Source organism: Cimex lectularius, unplaced genomic scaffold (genome assembly GCF_000648675.2).
Source record: "Cimex lectularius strain Harlan isolate CLEC.00 unplaced genomic scaffold, Clec_2.1 scaffold62, whole genome shotgun sequence".
Classification (NCBI taxonomy): domain Eukaryota; kingdom Metazoa; phylum Arthropoda; class Insecta; order Hemiptera; family Cimicidae; genus Cimex; species Cimex lectularius.
In genome coordinates, this window is record NW_019392785.1 from 1,245,939 (window position 1) to 1,266,579 (window position 20,641).

At 34.8% G+C, this 20,641-nt stretch overlaps 1 protein-coding gene across 1 annotated transcript in view; it reads left to right on the top strand.

Annotated features, from left to right (window-relative positions):
- The first annotated feature begins 737 nt into the window (after window positions 1-737).
- The window catches only part of LOC106666335 (protein trachealess), a 73,938-nt gene continuing 54,034 nt past the window's right edge, over window positions 738-20,641 (top strand). Inside the window, exon 1 of the mRNA XM_014393440.2 lies at window positions 738-1,030. Within this exon, the coding sequence (XP_014248926.1) occupies window positions 900-1,030 (131 nt within the window). The 5' untranslated portion in view covers window positions 738-899. The remainder of the gene's footprint in view (window positions 1,031-20,641) is intronic.

Sequence of the window (20,641 nt, forward strand, 5' to 3'; positions counted from 1 at the left end):
AATCAATCAGCTGATCTCTCTTTCATTTTCATTCATAGAAGAACTTTATTGGGCTATTTGTAGGACAAAATTTCAGATTTTGGTTGTTTCTGTATTTGCGCGTGCCTAGTTCATCCAAAAATTTATTAGACAAAACAACCAAAACAGATCATTTTTTTTGTTCAATCGTTGTGTTTTAGAACGATAGGATGTGGGGGGGGGCCGCGGTAGCCGGGTGGTTAAGGCGTCAGACTCCGCTAGTAGATCCCGCGGTCGTGGGTTCGATCCCCACCGTCGCCTCAGGACTTTTTCTGACGCCGAAGAGGACCGGTGGCCCCATTGAAAGAAATGGACACGGCACCCATCAATGGAAGGGGCGGGATCGGATCTCAGCGACCCTGAATTTGGTCCCAACCCCCTTAAAAAATGTTTTCTTTCATGGAAGAACACCGGTACAACGGGGGCTCAAGTTTACATTTGTGTTGCGAGCCCTCCCCCAAAATATGGAGCCAGGGATAAAGTACAATAAGCTGTACAGCTAGCTTCAGTGCTCAGGAGGGAACTCCTTCAGAACCTGGTATAAAGAAAAAAAATAGTGAATTAAATGTTTAATGTTTGTTTATGAAGGTTGAACAAGTGGCGGATGCGGGCAGGGGGTTGACTGGGTCAAAAGCCTCCCCCGGCCGCTGAAAAAAACTGTCGAACTTAGTACTTGTCGGGGGTGGGGGGCAGGTGAACCATTTTGTCCTCTCTGATTGGGCGTGGCTGGGGTGGGCGGGGCCTCCCGGTGCGTGGAGGGGGTAAAGGGCAGAAGCCCTCGGCCTGTTGTCAGTGGAGTGCGCGGCGTGCTCGGGCGATGAACTGAGGGGCGGAAGAGAAAAAAAAAACCCGACTTTTTCCCCCATTTCATCTGTGTTGTAATGTTGCCGTACCAAGCTGTCGCTATGGACTACAGACAGCAGGCGGCTGCTGCTGCAGCTTTCACACACTCCTGGTTGGTACCGGCGGCGGAACTCTATGTACCCTACAAACACAATACAGTTGAGCCAGGGCATGTTCACTTTTTTTATTTATTTCTTCTATATACACCAAGTTTTATTCTTTTTGACTTTTTTATATATTTTGTTTACTGTTTCCTTTTATGTGTGTATATGTGCGTGTGTGTGGTTAAAGGAACGCGCGCTTTTCCGTCTGTATGTCGTTCTGTATATACATTTTGTCTTGATATACATGTTTTCAATTTTAAACACACCCCCTTGCATTCAAACGTGTTTTAATTTACCAACAATTTTCATATTGTTTAAAATTACCAAGCACGCATTGATAAATTATATCAGCAATAATCTATAAATATTCTATATTATAAAGATTGAAAATTGGAAGAAAGTACTATTTTTTCTGTAAAAAAAACTATTTATTTGAATATATAAAGTAAGAATGTCTGGAGATGAAGATCATCAGAAAATCATAAATGAGGAATAGGTAAATAACAAAATATACAGAGAAGCAAAAAAGTGGCCACCCTTAATCTTTTTAATGATCCCTTAGACAATCTTCCATTAATTACTTTACTATAATATTTGGGTCCGTTTTAAAAGCTTAGAGGTAAACAAAAAATAAAAATCTCCCATTTATGTTTATAGTTTCATTTTTTTTTTATCATTTTGTACTCTTCAACTACACTGTGATACCATCGGATGTCCTCTAACTCGAATCCCTATCCAACTTATCTCCGATACCCAAAAAAACGATTATTCGAAATCGTGAGATGCGGTCTGGTGTGATGTAGGTTTCAGAAAAACGTTTTCTTTATCGTTCCAACGTTTCGATCTTTATTGCGATCATCTTCCGGGCCTAGGATTTACAAACATTGTTTTAATTTTACAAATACATATAAATTCACTTTTTTCCACATCCTATATATATTTGTTAAATTTAAACAATGTTTGTAAATCCCAGGCCCTGAAGATGATCTCAATAAAGATCGAAACGTTGGCACGATAAAGAAAATGATTTTTTTTTAAACTACGTCACACCAGACCGCATCTCACGATTTCCGAATAATCATAGACTAACGGTCACTAATCCACACATCCAAGAAAACCTTGAGCAAATCTAAGGCTGGTGCAAAAAGTGGATAACAAGTCTGAATTTTAAAAAAAATCACCCATTAATGTTGAAAAACACTTTTGCCCTTCACTGAACATCAACAACAAAAAGATACCGAATTTCATTCAAGTCCAATAAAACACAGATAAAAATCTTCCACTTGTATTTATATGGATTTTGTAAATAATTTTTTGTTGGCAATCTCTTCTTTGTTGGTTTTTCACTAAAGCTAACGTTCAATTGGTTCGATTTTTTTTAAGACGTAGCATTTTTAAGTTTCAAATTTGAGCGATTTGTACAATTTTATTCTGCTGGACTACCTATACGCCGTGATACCATCGGTTGATACCGCAATTTTGCCCTACAACTCGAATCCTATCCGACTTACATCCAATATCCAAGAAAACCTTGAGCAAATCGAAGGCTGTGGAAAAAGTGGATAACAAGACAGAATTAAAAAGAAATCACTCCTTCATATTGAAAAAACACTCTTGCCCTACACAGTACATGAACAACAAAGAGAGATTTTCATTCAAGTTCAATAAAACACAGATAAAAATCTCCCAGTTGTGTTTATAATTGGATTTGTAAATACAACTTTGTATAACCATCTCTTCTTTGTTGGTTTTTCACTAAAGCTTTTTTCTAACGTTCAAGTGGTTCGATTTTATTAAGTTGTACCACTTTTAAGTTTGAAATTTGTTTGAGCGATAAGTGGTACAGATTCTGCTAGATTGGTAGCATTGTTGGAAGATGGAAGAAGTCAAGCGTATGTGACCAGGGCGCTTAACATTCCCAGAACAACTGCCCGAAGGGTCTTCTGGAGGTTACTCAAGAAGGCATGGATCAGGTCGCCATCGTGTCACATCTGGAATGTACTCCGTGATCGACATTGAGATCCAGCAACGACTTAAACGAGTTAGAAACGTTAATTTCGGTTTACGCACTGTAAATCGTAAAGTTCCAGAAGAAGATGGATTACGTGCGAGAAGTCCTGCATTGGTACAGAACAACTCTCTGAAGTTAAGAAATCATATCAATTGATCTGAGCAAGATTGGACTGAAATCTTGTTTTCGTAGGAGTCGAGATTTTGTTGGAGGTCTTCTGATGGCCGAAATAGGGTTTGGAGAACAGCTACGGAGGTAGTGGTGTTATGGTTTGGGCAGACATTTTTATGTAAGGTCGAACAAACTTGGTCTTCATCGAGGGTGCATACAGTGAAGATGTGTTATCAGAAGTTGTTCCTTATTTACAGCTAATTGGCGACGGTTTTAGGCCCCACTCAGCTGGGATCGTTGGCGACTACTTTGGATTATGTCAGTTCAATGTTTGGAACATGTAGTCCCGACTTAAACCCTATCGAAAGATGTCAAAGGGGGTAAAAAGTCGCTCAGGGATGCCAGAGAATTTGCGGGAATTCTGTTGGAAGAATATGAAAATATTCCACAGCAATACATTCAAAACTTCATAAAATCCAAGCGGCGATCAACGTAAGAGGAGAAACTCGTTTGAATATTTTCTTCATGATTTCATAGGAACATTTTTAGTAAAATTGTTTACTCAGTTTAATTTTTTATTTAGCCTATATATATTTTTTCTTTTAAAATATCCAGTAAATAACCAAAAATAAAAAAAATATATCGATTGCAAGTATTTACTATTAAAAAAACTAGGGTGGCTACTTTCTCCCCTCAGTGTATATACACAAAAAATGGAAAAACCATTTATTAAATATTTTATATCTAAATATTTTTATATTTTGAAGTGCAGTTGATGCATCTGCAATTTGGACATTTGTGTCCATTCCCTGCTTGTTTTCATTTTTACTTTATTTTTATAAAATCTATTATGTTGAGTGGTCTATTGACCGAATTATTTCTTTCAATTATTTTCTATTTTTTTTATATATCAGTACTAAGCTGGAAATTCAAGGGGTGTTCGGTCGGATTGTATAAAAGAACTGGCCCAAGTAAAATAATACACAAACTCAACGTTGAAGACGGCGGGAATCCGAAACGTGTTTGTCATACCAAAACTGCGATAACTATACCAAAATCGTTTAAACAACCGAACTGCATATTCTTCAACACGCAGGTCCAAAAACTAAACCTCAGTTTATGGCGTAATTGCTCAAAATTTGAAAATTGAAATGTAGCAACTACTATTAAAAAAATACGTTGAATAAAAAAATGAAATTTTTTCTCTGCTAAAAATTAAATATATAATACAGTTTTGATCGTTCATAGTTTTTATTGGATGTTACATGATGATAATTAATTATATATAGGCAGGGTATTAACCCAAACTCTCTCAGGTCAGAGGAAATTTTATGTCTGAAAAATACATTTGTTTTATTTATGGATTTTTTTAGGCAATGATTTATTGGTTTTTATGCCTTTAGATTTCTCAAATAATTCAAAAATTGCCTTCGTTTTTGTACGCTTTTTTGGAAATAATTAGTTATACTTATTTATATGCCTTTTTTTGAAGATGGTTTAAGAAGTTTTCGATCTACGACGTTTCGTTTTATTTTTGGAAAATATTTTAATTTTATATTCCTGTTTTCCTTGATTAAATCAAAGTAAATATTAGTCATAAATTAATTTATAATTTTAAAAAAATTATACAAACGTATTAGGTATTTAAATAAGAAAAACAATAATGTAAAAGAATAAAAATATTTTCAAAAAATTAACGATTTACTTGAAAATGGTCTGCCAAGTAGATAAAATTTTTTTATAGAAAATAGTCTAAGTTTATGTATTATATTATAGTCTATGTTTATGTTGCTACAAATCTACAAAAATTAGTACTGTAAATACTGCAAGTTAATAGTTAATAAGATTTATTTTATTACAAAAAATTAAGTTAATGTTTGGTAAACGAAGTCGCAAAATATATAGGTTTTTAGGCAAAAAAGTTAAAATAAAATTAGACGTTAAAAGCAGGAGAACCTAAATAATTAAAAATCAAAGGTTATGGCAGCGTTTTATCATTTTACTACTATAATAAGTACATTTTATTAACATTAACTAAAGTCTTCAGCACTTAATTCATGACATTTCCACCAAGCCTGATAAAAATAAGATTAAGGTCTAATTCTAAGTCCATGTCGATTTAAAGAGAAAAAAAATCAACTTTAGAATTTTGAAAATTGGCAAGAAACTAAAGTATCAACTCGAACCGTGTTTAGCATCTGGACGTACTAGACCATATATCAACCATATCCTTGTACTGTAGTAATCAAGCAATAACTAAAAAGGTGTGGTGATTAGTGACCGATAGTCGATGATTATTCAGAAATCGTGAGATGCGGTCTGGTGTGACGTAGGTTTCAGAAAAACATTTTCTTTATCGTGCCAACGTTTCGATCTTTATTGAGATCATCTTCAGGGCTCAAAGCGTTTTCTGCTTAAGAGTGCCATTCTTGCGTGTCGTGTAACGAAAAACAAACACTTTGAGCACTGAAGATGATCTCATTAAAGATCGAAACGTTGGCACGATAAAAAAAATGTTTTTTCTGAAACCTACATCACACCAGACTGCATCTCACGATTTCTGAATAATGAATGACTAAAAACCATATTTAGAGATTTCGAAAAATTAGACATATTTTCTATGTTAATTCTTGCTAAACCAAGCAAAGAAACCCATTGGTCTGTGTCTGTTTCTTCAATTCTAGTATTTCTAATCGTTAATTTAACTTAAAATTTTGATTGAAATAATAGAATGATTATGGCTTGCCCAACCATTAGAAGGCAGCTTTCTTTTATAGCATTATAAATACGTAATGATTATACAACCAAGGTTACAAATCAGAAATCTTCAAATTAAGAATCATTACTATTTCATCATAATAATTACACCTAGTATTAAGCATACTGAAGTTTTCAACTTATTCCTCAATAAAAACGAAAATTATATTTTAAATTTTAAAAAAGCCCATTCACTTATTTTCAAATAATTCAGTCGTTCTGCGGGATTAAAGGAAGCTGTCATTTTACACCAGATATATTTTATTAAATCTTTAATAAAGCAACTCACATATTCCTAATTTTTTATTTTGCTAATTAGGCGCAAATTAAGAAAATGCTTAGTTTTATGTTAATAGAATTATATTTAAAATATAAAAATATATTTGCAAATTGAAGCAATCTTTATAAGCAGTTAATAAAAGTCATTATACTTAAAGTACCCTCTAAACGTCTATGTAATATCATGAACGACTCTTTATAATTAAATAAGTATCTAAAGGGTAAAGTTTTATGGTAATGTATAATAATCTACATCAATAAAGGCTTTTTTTTCAACTTAACGTAAAACTGACTGAGATATTTAGTGTTCTAATTCTTTAAATACTTTTTGTTCACTGAAATCTGATGATTGATTTAAACAATCAACATTAATCTTTGGTGGGGGGCGTCGGTGGCCGCAACGGTTTAGGCGTTGACACGGCGCTCATCACTGTAAGGTAAAGGTCCCGGGTTCGAATCCAGCGGCCCTGCATTCATGCGTTCAAACCCGACATACTTACAAACGGGCTTTTTTTTCAAAAGCACCGGCACCCCGAGGGTTGATAAACCTCTGCTGTTGCGAACCCTGAAAAAAAAATCTTTGGTGAATGTCGTCAGATGTACGATTGAATTTTAAACTTTGGAAAATCAAAACGATTATTCAATATTTTTTATTCGCAATTTTTTAATGAATCTCTATTACAAATGGATATTGATTCAATTTTGTGTGTAACCTGTAAGGTAAAGGTCCCGGGTTCGAATCCAGCGGCCCTGCATTCCAAACATACTTACAAATGGACTTTTTTTCAAAAACATCGGCAAAAAAAATTGTTTAAAACTGTTTTAGCTAATTACTACAGGATAGAAAAGTCTTGAAACTAGAAGGACTAGCTAGAAAATATCCAATTTATATAACTAATCAGAAATCGTGAGATGCGGTCTGGTGTGATGTAAGTTTCAGAAAAACATTTTCTTTATCGTGCCAACGTTTCGAGCTTTATTGAGATCATCTTCAGGGCTCAAAGTGTTTGTCTTCTGTGCAATTGTGCCATTCTTGCGTGTCGTGTTGAGAGTGCCCCCCTCCACGACACGCAAGAATGGCACACTTTGAGACTTGAAGATGATCTCAATAAAGATCGAAACGTTGGTACGATAAAGAAAATGTTTTTCTGAAACCTTCATCACACCAGACCGCATCTCACGATTTCTGAATAATTATCGATTAACGGTCACTAATCACCACACATCCAATTTAAACTAGTTGAAATAATTACAGTCAATTTCATTTATAATTAAAAAGAGAAGTATATAAAAATCTAATCCTCTTGTTGTATTTAAATTGCGTGTTGTGTATTTTAATAGGTTCAATCCTAGTTGTATATTTTTACTAAACAAATACAAATATTGTTTTTTTCCCCTTTTTTTCTGTATTTTCTTTATTTTTCTTAAAATACATATATATTTTTTATTGTCATTGTATATTGGTGACAGGGTTTTGTATATTTACGCTAGTTGATTTAGATACAAGTCGGCGTCCCACAAGGAAGCATTCTTGGTCCCATCCTTTATGAAATTTTATACTGTTGACCTACTTATACCTAGTGATACGATCGGACGATACCGCAATTTTGTCCTCTGACACGACTCCTATCCAGCCTACGTCCAATATCCCAGAAAACCTTGAGCAAATAGAAAACTGGTGCAGAAAGAGAAAAAAGTGGAGAACAAGACTGAATGAAGAAAAATCACTCATTCATATTGAAAAACCCTCCTGCCCTCCACTGAAAATCAACAACAAAGAGATACCGATTTTCATTCAAGTCTAATACTTAGGGGACTATACCTAGACAGCCCTCTGATGAGGAATCCCTAAACAAGAGGCAACAACATAACAGAAGACTTCTAGGTCCAAAACAGGCTATGACCAGTCTGAACATAACAAACTGGATCTTTTGGGCTCTGCCAAGCCATCCGACATTCAGGGTATCCGCTTCCAGTCAAAAGTCCTCAGCCAAATGGAGAGGGCAAAACTCAGAAGAGTGGTGGGACTACTAACCGGTCACTGGTATCTGAGAAAACATCTACACAACTACATCAACAGCGATGATCCCATCTGCAGATTATGTAATGAGGAGGAGGAAACAGCCACTCATATCATCTTCGAATGCGAAGCAACAGCTCAATGGAGGTTTAACCTAACGTACGGAAAAGATTTAGGGAATCAAATTGCAGCAAAAACAGTCAATGACCTGATACTTCTAAGAAGGATTGAGTCTATTGACTGAACTAAGGAACTAGGTAGGCACAATAAGCCAGAAGGCTGCAGTGCCTGGGGAATACAAACCCCGCTACCTTGTATCCTTTCCACCATACCATACCTCAGCCAAATTGTCAAAGGTCCTTACTACCTCACTAACGTCACTATCCACAACGACCTCAATATTCTTTTTGTCAATGAACTGATCCGTTCCCGATTCCAAAAATTTCAAAACCTCTCGATTCTAACTGCACGAGCTCTCTATTCACATCCCCAAATCATCAATCATTGATATGGATCGTGACGGACAACTATCTTGCAGTCCTGTAAGCTTTGGTTAGATATAATCATCATAATAAATGGTTGATACCGACGCTCTCGATAGTTCAGACCTATGTGAAGGTGGCTTTTAGTATAGAATCCAGTAAATAACTTTTGATTTTATATAGTTTATAGGGTAAGGAGTTTCCATTTGCCCTAAGCCACCGGTTAATATTACTTTAGCCTTGGGGAGACTTAATGATCCTCTGACTACGCTTGTGATTTCATGAAATTTAAGGCCCAGATGTGACTTTTTTTGTCGCAACGTTCCGTTTATAAGGTGGGAACTGAAATTATCACTTTGGGACAATCCTAGAGGGAAAGGGAAATTAAATCGACCGGTCGAGCATCGGGCGCTTACACGAGACGATGAAGCAGAACAACGGCCCAAGGCCCAAAACGACCACTTTGGTATCTACAACGAAAAAAAACTTTTCTTTTTGAACGGTTTCTGATAAAACTATATTTACAAAAATCACTGTAGTGCCGTTCGAAAAATTTAATTTTATATCGCAGGTTCAATTTCTTCTTCTTCATGTTGCCAAAGGACGATTCTGTACCCACGACACCAATACTAGACCTTTACTTTTGTGAAATCGTAGCCCGGCTTTTTTCGCATGTTACTCAATATTCTTCAAACTCCGTAAACGTTTGTCAAATGTCCAAAACTGTCGCCTGCTCCTCGGAATTAATTTCGAAAAGTCAACGTCCTTAAAGCGTCGACCTGGATTCTCAAAAATAAAGTACTCGTGCAAAAGGTACAGTTGTTCGGGTGATGCGCATATGTGATAAAATTGGTTCGAGTCGACAAAGAAGGCAATTTTTATAATAAATTGAAAAAAAGGACACTTTTGATTTACCTGTATTAATCGATTTGATCAATTTACTTGTGAATACTTAGTTTATGAAGATCAAAAGTTAAAAATTGAAGTTACGAACACTCTGGATCAAGGTATGGGCTTAAAGAAGAAAATTTACTTTCTATTGCCATGCTTTCGACCTATTTGAAAGTCATCATCAGGGCCTATATTAATTTCAGAACAAATTGAATATGAAAAAAATGGCAAAAAGGAGGGAAAATTCGAAAGGTAGGTTCGGATGGGAAGTTGGTGTCAATCACTATAGCTCAAGTGGTTAGAGCAGCGGCGTATTGACCGAAGGTCGTGGGTTCGAATCCCTCTCGTGACACTAACTTTTTCATTTCAACCAATACCTTACATAAATTCACTAGTTTCGTGGTCCGCTTGACCAATTAATATCCTACAATTAATTAAGGTTTTCAGTTGAGATAAAAAAAGTCAATGGCACGAGCGGGATTCGAACCCACGATCTTCGGCTTGATACGCCGCATGCTCTACCATTTGAGCTATCGTGACCTCGATCCACTCGGACACTAACTTCCCATCTCAACCACACCTTTCGAATTTTCCCTCCTTTTTGCCATTTTTCAAATGTCGTGTAATCAATTTGTTTCTCGGCTAAATTTTTACAGTCATCCTGTAAATTCTAAGTTCTATATTAGTTATATTGATTGTTAAACCAATTGGAAAAATATGTTTATTATAATGTGAAATTAACATAGGCCCTGATGATGACCTTAAAATAGGTCGAAATCCTGGCAGTAAAAACTGAATTTGCTTTTTTTTTCTACAAGACCATACCATAATCCAGAGTGTTCGTAAGTGAAAAAGTGCTCGATACTTCTAATACTGAAAAAAATTGAAGTTCATCAATCAACTATCCTGCATAATCTGTATGTCAATAAATAACAATTTATTTATATATTTTGAAAGAAATTATTAGTGAGTAATTTTGAAAAATCTTCACTATACACACTTATTTTAGTAAAAGGGAGCTTTCGTTTTAGAAATTACTAAGAAAATTTACCTTTAGTTTAGTAACTTTAAAAAAAATTAATGAGAATTTTGGAGATAAAAGAAATTTGATCTCATATAGTCCATCGTAACGAATTCTTTAGGTTATATATTGAATATTTCTTTCAAACATAGGTGAAACATATTTTATGGATGTTGTGGTTTCATCTGTTAAAATTTTACAACAATTCTCATGGTTTTTTAATAAGCACTTGTATCACAATAAATAGAAATTGAATTAATAATGCTAACATGAGTTCTAAATAGATTAAAATTTGGTTAAATATAAATTGATAAGTATTTTGTATGTTTTCATGCTAAAAATTCGGGAGTAATTAATTAGCCTTAATTGTCTATTTCTTCCTAAGTAGCATTAATATTTGATTATGTAGGAACTTGGTCATTTCATCAATACTAAATCGCATTATGAATATTTCCATTAGATTTCCTGGTCCGATTGTCAAATAACATCTTTGAATTAATTAATCTTTATGTAAGGTATTTAGCCGAAGGTCGTGGGTTCGAATCTCGCTCGTGACACTGACTTTTTTTATTTCAACCAATACCTTACATAAAGATTAATTAATTGAATTATGCATAATGATTATTCGAAAATCGTGAGATGCGGTCTGGTGTGATATAGGTTTCAGAAAAACATTTTCTTTGTCGTACCAACGTTTCGATCTTTATTGAGATCATCTTCAGGGCTCAAAGTGTTTATTTTCCGTGTAGATGTGTCATTCTTGTGTGTTGTGTAACGAAAAACAAACACTTTGAGCCCAGAAGATGATCTCAATAAAGATCGAAACGTTGGCACGATAAAGAAAATGTTTTCTGAAACCTACATCACACCAGACCGCATCTCACGATTTTCGAATAATCATCTACTAACGGTCACTAACCACCACACATTATGAATAACGTGATAATCTCATTAAATTCTATCTAAAAGTTTATTTATGCTTGCAATAATTAGGCCAGTCACTTATTTTTCAAAGGTTTTGGAAAGAGCTTTGGTCATTTTTAACCAGCGGATTTATTACTACGTGGGATGAAATTTCAGGATACTTAAGGCAAAGCTGTTCAGGATTTGTTACTTTTTATTGTTCTCTAATGTTAAGTACAGGAGCACGAGTTGTATTGGGCAAAAACAAATCAAGAACACAAAGCCCCTGGAGGTTGCATTCTTATCTTATTTTCTTGCAAAACAGAACAGAGGGACATAATAAACAGGTGCCATGTCAGATAGCTAATTAGACACCAGAGCACCGAACCCATAAATAGCTCTAAGTATAAATTAAATAATTTTGGCAAAACAGATTTCGTTGATTGGATCCCAAGACATGCAGGGGTGGAGGGTAGCGAACAAGCTGATTTCACCGCTGACAGAACCAAGAGGAAAAAGATGAGAAGCATCACAAGAACTAACAATAAAGTGCAGACTCAAAGGACAGCTCAGAAAGGCCGGTATTGACCTAGACGGTGTAGTGCAAAGAAGGCGGAATAAATTCCAACACAGAGACAGATTGTGGTTCTTTTGGGAGTATTAAGTACAAGACAGTATAGATAATAGCTCTTAAAGGGCGCAGTTACATCAAAACTGAAATGTTCTTCAGTCATCACTATCATGCTCTAGTCGAGGTACACAAGAGACGTAAACAAATAATCTCTGTACCATATCCTCACTGTTTTATTAAGTTAATAGGCTGCGACTTTTGGGCAGATATGTCCTTACTGCCTGTTCCCAGTGAAGACCGAGAAAGAAATCATTGTTCATCTAGATAACGTTTGTCTGATCAGAGCAGTTCATCAACGGATTTGACGTAGAGAGGAAATCAATGGGGTAAAAGTGGGGGTTTGTTTTGTATAACGGGTAGGTCGTCCCCTCAGCTTTAAGACATGACGGCGGTGGAATACATAACTGTTGTCTAGTTGGAGGAGACGTGCTGCCCCCGGACTCACGTCCAGGCTACGTGCGGCCCGTGCGTATTGACCACTTAGCCGCACCCCGCGCCGATGCCGGGCCGGCCACGTTCCACCCCCGGCTCCGTCGCCGCCTCCGCCGCCCGCAACCGCCTCCACCTCCTCAATGAGCAACCACGTCTTCAAGGTCGGCCGGCTTTACACGTACGATGGCATCGTTCGCCTCACGACCGACCCTTTTATAGACGGTAGCGATATTGCTGACCTTTCACCAAAAAATATAAATATCTGCATATATAGTGGATTTTCCGATCCTTGCGCTTTTCTCTTATTTATTTATTTTTATTAACAATAACTTCATTCTATATCGAACAAAACTTATTTTAGGTCTTAAAAAATCGATTTTTCAGAGCTTATTTGTGCGAGTCATTTTGTTTTCGCTTCATCACCATTATTCCTCCACATTTTCGTTAAAAAAAATATCAGTTCAATCTTTAATATATCAACACCTTAATGATAATTTATTTTAAATAATTTTTAAAATTAAATTCTAGTCTTGCTGACTGTTTGGAGTTCGATCGAATGATATATAACTAAATTTGGTAGTTTTTTGTAGTCTATGAGATCTACCGTCAGGGATGACCTTCTGAACATTGTTCAACGTGAATTTTAACTAAGGATTTTTAAGCGGCTTAAAAGACCGAATATACCTATCTAAAATAGATTTTCTCGTAAAAAAAATAAATTTAATAGATTATCAGTTTTATTGGTCATAAACTTGAAAATTATTCAAAACTTGAAATTTTTAAGAAATATTAAGGGGGTCTAATTTGATACTTTAGATATTGCAAAGTAGATAGATTAAAAGCTTTATTTGACATGGTTTACTTACTTTTTAAGTTTTAAGTTACTTTCGTTTTTAAGTAAAATATTAAATACAAAATATTCATACAAACAGGCAGGTGTATAAAAAATAGTTTCAAAGAATACAATATGAAAGTAATTTATTAGCGTGAATGGAGACCCAAATACCCCGAGGAAGTGGAGTGTGAATACCAGAATATCATGTTTTTCTTGTTTCTGTAAATTTATTGTTATTTGTCTTATTTTATTCACAATTGACGAGACCATGAGGTTCAGAGCTAGCTAAATAAGATAAAGAAAAGGGAGAGTTGGTTATCGGCCATAAAACATCACAACGCGGCTGGAAAACAGTAACAAAATTCGCTTTTTTATATATACAAATAAACACAGATAGTCGAAAAGATAAATTATATATTGTCCAATGTGTGGTAGTTAGTGACCGTTAGTAGATGATTATTCGAAAATCGTGAGATGCGGTCTGGTGTGATGTAGGTTTCAGAAAAACATTTTCTTTGTCGTGCCAACGTTTCGATCTTTATTGAGATCATCTTCAGGGCTCAAAGTGTGTGTCTTCTGTGTAATTGTGCCATTCGTGCGTGAGGGCACTCTCAATACGACATACAAGACTGGCACAATTACGCCAAAACAAACACTTTGAGCCCTGAAGATGATGCTCAATAAAGATCGAAACGTTGGCACGATAAAGAAAATGTTTTTCTGAAACCTACATCACACCAGACTGCATCTCACGATTTTTGAATAAATATTGTCCAATGTTCTATAATCGGGGAATTGACATTTCTGCCAAGTCGATAAGGTCGATTAAAGAAAATGATTCAAATTACAATTTTGAACGTTTTATTTCATATTAGCCATGTCTCTGTCTCTTTCTCTGTCTGTCTGTCTGTCTGTCTGTCTCTCTTTCTCTCTCTCTCTCTCTCTCTCTCTCTCTCTCTCTCTCTCTAAATATTTTTAATAATTAAACAATGAGACTAAAAAAAGTCTGTAATTTATTTATTATTTGGCTGAATAATGCAATACATAACAAACAACAATACATTTCTAACTTTATGAAAAATAAGAAGAAAAGGAGATAAAAAGAAGACAAAAGACAAGAAAAACAGAAATGCAAAAAATATATAAATGGTTTTAATAACTAAATTCTTAAAACGTTGGTTCTAAAAATGCGTGTAATTTGTTGCTACTCTGTTTTTCTTAAGTTATCAAGTTCTTACTCTGAATTTTTTCCCCTAAGAACGTTTCATATTTATTAAGCATGGGACATACTCTCGTAAAAAAATTTACGTTTTTTTATTTATGCAAATGAAACCTAGAAAGAGGATATAGGTAAATATACCAATTTATAGAAAATTTTCCCATTCCTTTCCATTTAGACGTAGATTTCTTACTCTGATTTTTTTTAATAGGAACGTTTCATATTTACTAAGCATTTTACGCCTCATAAAAAAATTTTACGCTTTTTTATTTATGCAAATGAAACCTAGAAAGAGGAAAAAACATACATCAGTACATACTAAACACAGAACAAAAAAATATACTTTCACGCTTGATGAAAAATTGACATAAAAAAAGGAGAAAAAAAAACAGAAATGCAAAAAATAAAGAAAATCTTTTTTAATAACTAAACTCTGAAAATAAAAAATATCTGTAAGTTTTGCTACTCTGTTTTTCTTAAGTTATCAAGTTCTTACTACGAATTTTTTCCCTAAGAACGTTTCATATTTGTTAAGCATGGGACATACCCTCATAAAAAAATTTTACGGTTTTTTATTTATGCAAATGAAACCTAGAAAGATGAAAAAACACATCAGTACATAGTAAACACAGAACAAAAAATATTCTTTCAAGCTTGATGAAAAACTGGCATAAAAAAAACGAGAAGAAAAACAGAAATGCAAAAAATAAAGAAAATCTTTTTTAATAACTAAGCTCTGAAACTAAAAAATATCTGTAATTTGTTGCTACTCTGTTTTTCTTAAGTTATCAAGTTCTTACTCCGAATTTTTTCCCTAAGAACGTTTCATATTTATTAAGCATGGGACATACCCTCATAAAAAAATTTTACGCTTTTTTATTTATGCAAATGAAACCTAGAAAGATGAAAAAACACATCAGTACATAGCAAACACAGAACAAAAAATATTCTTTTAAGCTTGATGAAGAATTGGCATAAAAAAACGAGAAGAAAAACAGAAATGCAAAAAATTTTAAATGTTTAATAACTAAAATGTCTAATTTGTTGCTATTTTGATATATTTACACAAATTTACCCATTTCTTTCTTTGGACTTACGAGTTCTAACTCTGATTTTTTTTCCCAAATGCGTTGCATATTCACTCATGGCTAATCATGGGACATAAAGTCATAAAAGGTTTATCATTTGCAACTTCTTTACGGTTACACATAAATAGAATAACAAAACCGTACTCTATTAATTAATCGACTTTGGGGTTTCAAAGCTGTCTCCAAAGAGTTTCTAATAAAATCTTACAAAGAAAAATATCCAAAGAGAGAAATTCCACAATAAAAGGTAAGAAAATAATTAGAAAATGTGCGTTTAAAACGTCTAAGACTCCGTGAAATAGGAAAAGCTGCTCGGAATCGGGGCAAATTTAATTGGAATGGAAGTCGTTTATTAGAAAATTAGCAAGGGGATTATAGTGATTAGCCGGGGTGGAAAAGGGCAGAAGAATCGGTAAAATGTTGCGATCACATCTAAAATACCGCTTCTGTAATTGATTCGCCCGGATCCATTATTCATGTCTGTAAATTTCGCATCCAATTTCATACTTTGCAGTTCTTTATACGGCGGTTACGGCCTGGAAGGGAAGCCGACGGCCGTTGGATGTCATTTACCTCCATTTTTTTTCCAAAGCGGATAAGAAAATTAGAATATGTACAATTCTATCTAACATGCTGGTGCGATAAATTTGAACGACTGTCATTTTAACCGATATACAAAGGGAAACCCTCGTGAAAGTTGCAAATACACAACTCATTTCATGAATAATGAAAACTTTCACCCATCTTCAGACTTTTTGTTTGTTCTTTGAACAAAACTATGTAACATACATAGAATATCTTTTATATATGTTCATTTGCATTCCAAACTCTAATTAATTTAAACTAACTTTTCCGAATAAAACCAAACTCGGTGCAATATTTCTCAACATTTGGACCTCATAAATATTAAATTTTATTAAGGTAGAAAAAAATCAAGCTGCGTACTTTGTCTTTTGCAACAAACAGGTCAGGTGAAGAAGAAAGTTAAAAAAAATACAATTTAAGTCCTTTTAAATTTTAAAGAAGAACCGTTTTGTCTATCTTTGCTGATGAGCAATTCAAAACGGTGAGTTTTTCTTCTGTTCACCTGGCAGACGTTCTGACCATTTGAAAAGGGAAAATTGTCAATTTACGGTAATGTAAGAATACCGAAGGGCTACCAGACTGAGACGGCCCTTTGAAAAACTCCTGAATCAAGCCCTGTTTTTGCCCACGGCACCTTCAAAGACCCTGGCTCATTAGTCAGGGCGGCCGGTAGCCCGGGGGTAATCAGGCGTGCCCCGGAGGAAGGACGCCTCCCCGGGGGAATCGGATATTCAATACCGACGTGGGGCCGAGGGTGAGAAGTGTTTTAGTGACCTTCACAAGCCATTTTCCCTTATCCCCCTTGGGAGATTAGGACGGCGAGGAAAACCTGTAATCCATCCGAATGCTTTTTACTGCTGAATCCATTGAGATAAAATGGTTCATATCTTCTGTTTGCAATGGACATAGTTGAACAATCTAAATTGACTATGGTCGTTGAAAAACTGTTTAAAGCATCAAAAAGTCGGGGAAACCATAATGGTCAACACATTTTGAGCCTTGAAAGCCGTTAAAGTAAAGTAAGTTCCTGCTACGATCACGGAAAAGGCTTTGAACAGAGAGACAGTACTTTGAAACATCAACCAACAGAAACTAATAGCCCATCAGTCAGGCAGTACTTTAAACTCATCAACCAACCCCATCAGTCAGGCAGTACTTTAAATTCATCAACCAACAAAAACTAATAGCCCATCAGTCGGACAGTACTTTAAATTCATCAGCCAACCCCATCAGTCAGGCAGTACTTTAAATTCATCAACCAACAGAAACTAATAGCCCATCAGTCGGACAGTACTTTAAACTCATCACCAATCACCTTACGGAAGTTGCAGTAAAATCCCAACTATCCTAATTACTTGTGTCTAGTGGTTTCCTACAAGGCAACGTGTTAGGTCCATTCCTTTACTTTGTCTACATGACAATACCACAATAACCCAATTTGCTGAAACTAAAAATATCTGTAGTTTGTTGCTACTCTGTTTTTCTTAAGTTATCAAGTTCTTACTCTGAATTTTACGCTTTTTTATTTATGCAAAGGAAACCTAGAAATATATATTTACACTCATCACCAATCACCTTACGGAAGTTGCAGTAAAATCCCAACTATCCTAATTACTTGTGTCTAGTGGTTTCCTACAAGGCAACGTGTTAGGTCCATTCCTTTACTTTGTCTACATGACAATACCACAATAACCCAATTTGCTGAAACTAAAAATATCTGTAGTTTGTTGCTACTCTGTTTTTCTTAAGTTATCAAGTTCTTACTCTGAATTTTACGCTTTTTTATTTATGCAAAGGAAACCTAGAAATATATATTTACACTCATCACCAATCACCTTACGGAAGTTGCAGTAAAATCCCAACTATCCTAATTGCTTGTGTCTAGTAGTTTCCCACAAGGCAACGTGTTAGGTCCATTCCTTTACTTTGTCTACACGACAACGCCACAGTAGCCTAATTTGCTGACGACGTAACAGTCCTAAGCTCGGCTAGAATTTGTGAACAAGTTCAACGGACACTAACAATTTTCATACTTTAATGGAGAATAGTGTAAAAAAAATGACCCACTGTTAGGATCCCAAGCTTGTGAACTTCACCTATCCAAAAAGAAGATCCAACCCAAATATTACGCTGAAAAAAAGCACTTAATCCTACCAGGTCGGTTACCAAAGATTAAAGTTGAATAAAAAGAGAGCCAATGCACTTGAACCAAAATCAATCAGTGTTTCTGTCTCTTACAGCATAATCTTGGGCCTACTTCTTTTTCCTGTTTGCGCACGAGAAATGGTAAAAGTAAACTTCTCAAACAGCTTGCAAAGACTAGTCTTTTAGAAGATGATGAGAATTAGTAAAATACCCTTTGAGATGTAGTGATTTTGTCAGTCGAGCTTTCAATTGAGAGAATTATTAAAATATTGTTCGACAAACATATAAATATGAAGGTTAAGATTTATGGGAGGAATGTTTCTTACACGGAAAATTATACGTCGGTTTTTCAGTAACTAAATCAATAAAAAAGGTATATGAAATTAATTATTCAAATTTTCATACTACCCGAGCGAAGCGATAAACATACATATACATGAACATAGATATATAAATACTGACTAAATATCGTTAATGAAAGCTCAACTACTTACTCATAAATAATAAAGTTTTCTGGTTGTTAAAAAAATTGTTGTTTTTTGTTAAAAATTGGTGAATGTTTTTGCGAAGTTATCATTGCTACATAAATCAAAGAAAAATGTAAGTGCTGTTTTCGGTGGGTTTTCTACGATTTGTCGACAATTCTTGGTTGTAAAAATGTTTATAATTAATTATATAATTTGTTGAAGTCGTGAGGATCGGGCAAGAATGAAGTATTTTAGAAAAACAACTTTTTCAGTTACCGACGTTTCGACCTTTATTCGGGTCATCTTCAGAGCCTTGGTAAATTACAAAACGTATGTTGATTGGAAAAAATACAATTTAAAATTTTGAACCAAGTATTTCATTCACACACAAAGTTTGGTGCTATTCTTGTGGCGTCATATTGGTGTGGTGTGAAAGTGGTGTGAAAGATGAATATAACACCACAGTTTGTGTGAGTTTGAAATACTTGGATCAAAATTTTAAATTGTATTTTTTTTTTAATCAACATACGTTTTGTAATTTACCCAGGCTCTGAAGATGACCCGAATAAAGGTCGAAACGTCGGGGGAAAAAAGGAAAAGGTGTTTTTCTAAAGTACATCAATATTGATCGCTCCTCACGAATTGAACAAATTATCAAAAACAGGTCACTAAGAAACACACGTTATTTATATAAATTAATCACGACTTTTCACCATCTAACATATAGATAATATCCGTAAAGACGATCTGGGTTGAAATGTGCAATCGTTTATGATTGGAAAAGGGGCATACCGCAAGAATAAAATCTAGATTTACCTATCAGTCTGAACGATGTTCTTTCGTTGATATTCAAAGGATACGAGAATATGCGTACTCATCTATCAAAATATTTGGTTCTCTGTACAGATTTAATTTCACGATAAAAAGGACTAGCCAAATTATTACAAGATGTATACAAGGGATTTTTCGCTTCTGCTTCGGCTAGCGTTAACATTTGGCAAAAGCCAAATAATTTAAAGAAAAAAAATTTAAATTATTTTTGCGTTAAAGTAATAATAAAATAAAGCCAAAAAATATATGGGCGGATCTGTACTGATCAGTATTCAGTGATAACATCTGTTAGCGTTTAACGGCACATTGCTATTTGCTTTGAATATTTCAAGATTTTTCAGAAGCATAGTTCATGTAATAAATACGTTAGGTAAAACCCATTTTTTATTTTTCCTCTGTATAACTAAAATAATAGAATACCCAAACGTTAAATTTGACAAAAGAATCTTTGAAAATTTTAGTATTATCGACTTTCTGACATGCTCCGTGTCTGGTTATTTTGGCTAGTTCACAATTCTGAAATGATACATTGTCTTGAATTAATGGGACGCTAGCGGTTCTCGATTCGAATCCCGGCTTTTGTACTTTTATTTGAGAATAATTTGGAAAAAGTATTTTAAAGTGTTTCCGACCCCCTCTTCAGAAAGGTCCGACGTGTAGGAAGTTAAAACACTCCAATATAACGGAAATGGCTTTACTTTAAAATTAGGTGTCAGAATCCCCCATATCTCATAGAATTCTAATTGGAAATATTATGAAAAAAGTATTGTAAATTGGTTTGAACCCTCGTCAGCGTTGCCAGTCGAGCAGTTTGAACGTGAAACCTTCCTGCATCACAGGAATCTGTAGAGTTTTGGGTAATTTTAATAAGCGCTCACTACTAATTTGTACAAATTGTTTTGTTGGTGATGATAAAAAGGGACAGGAAATACTCAACGTTACACAAAACAACCGTTTTTATTTTCGCA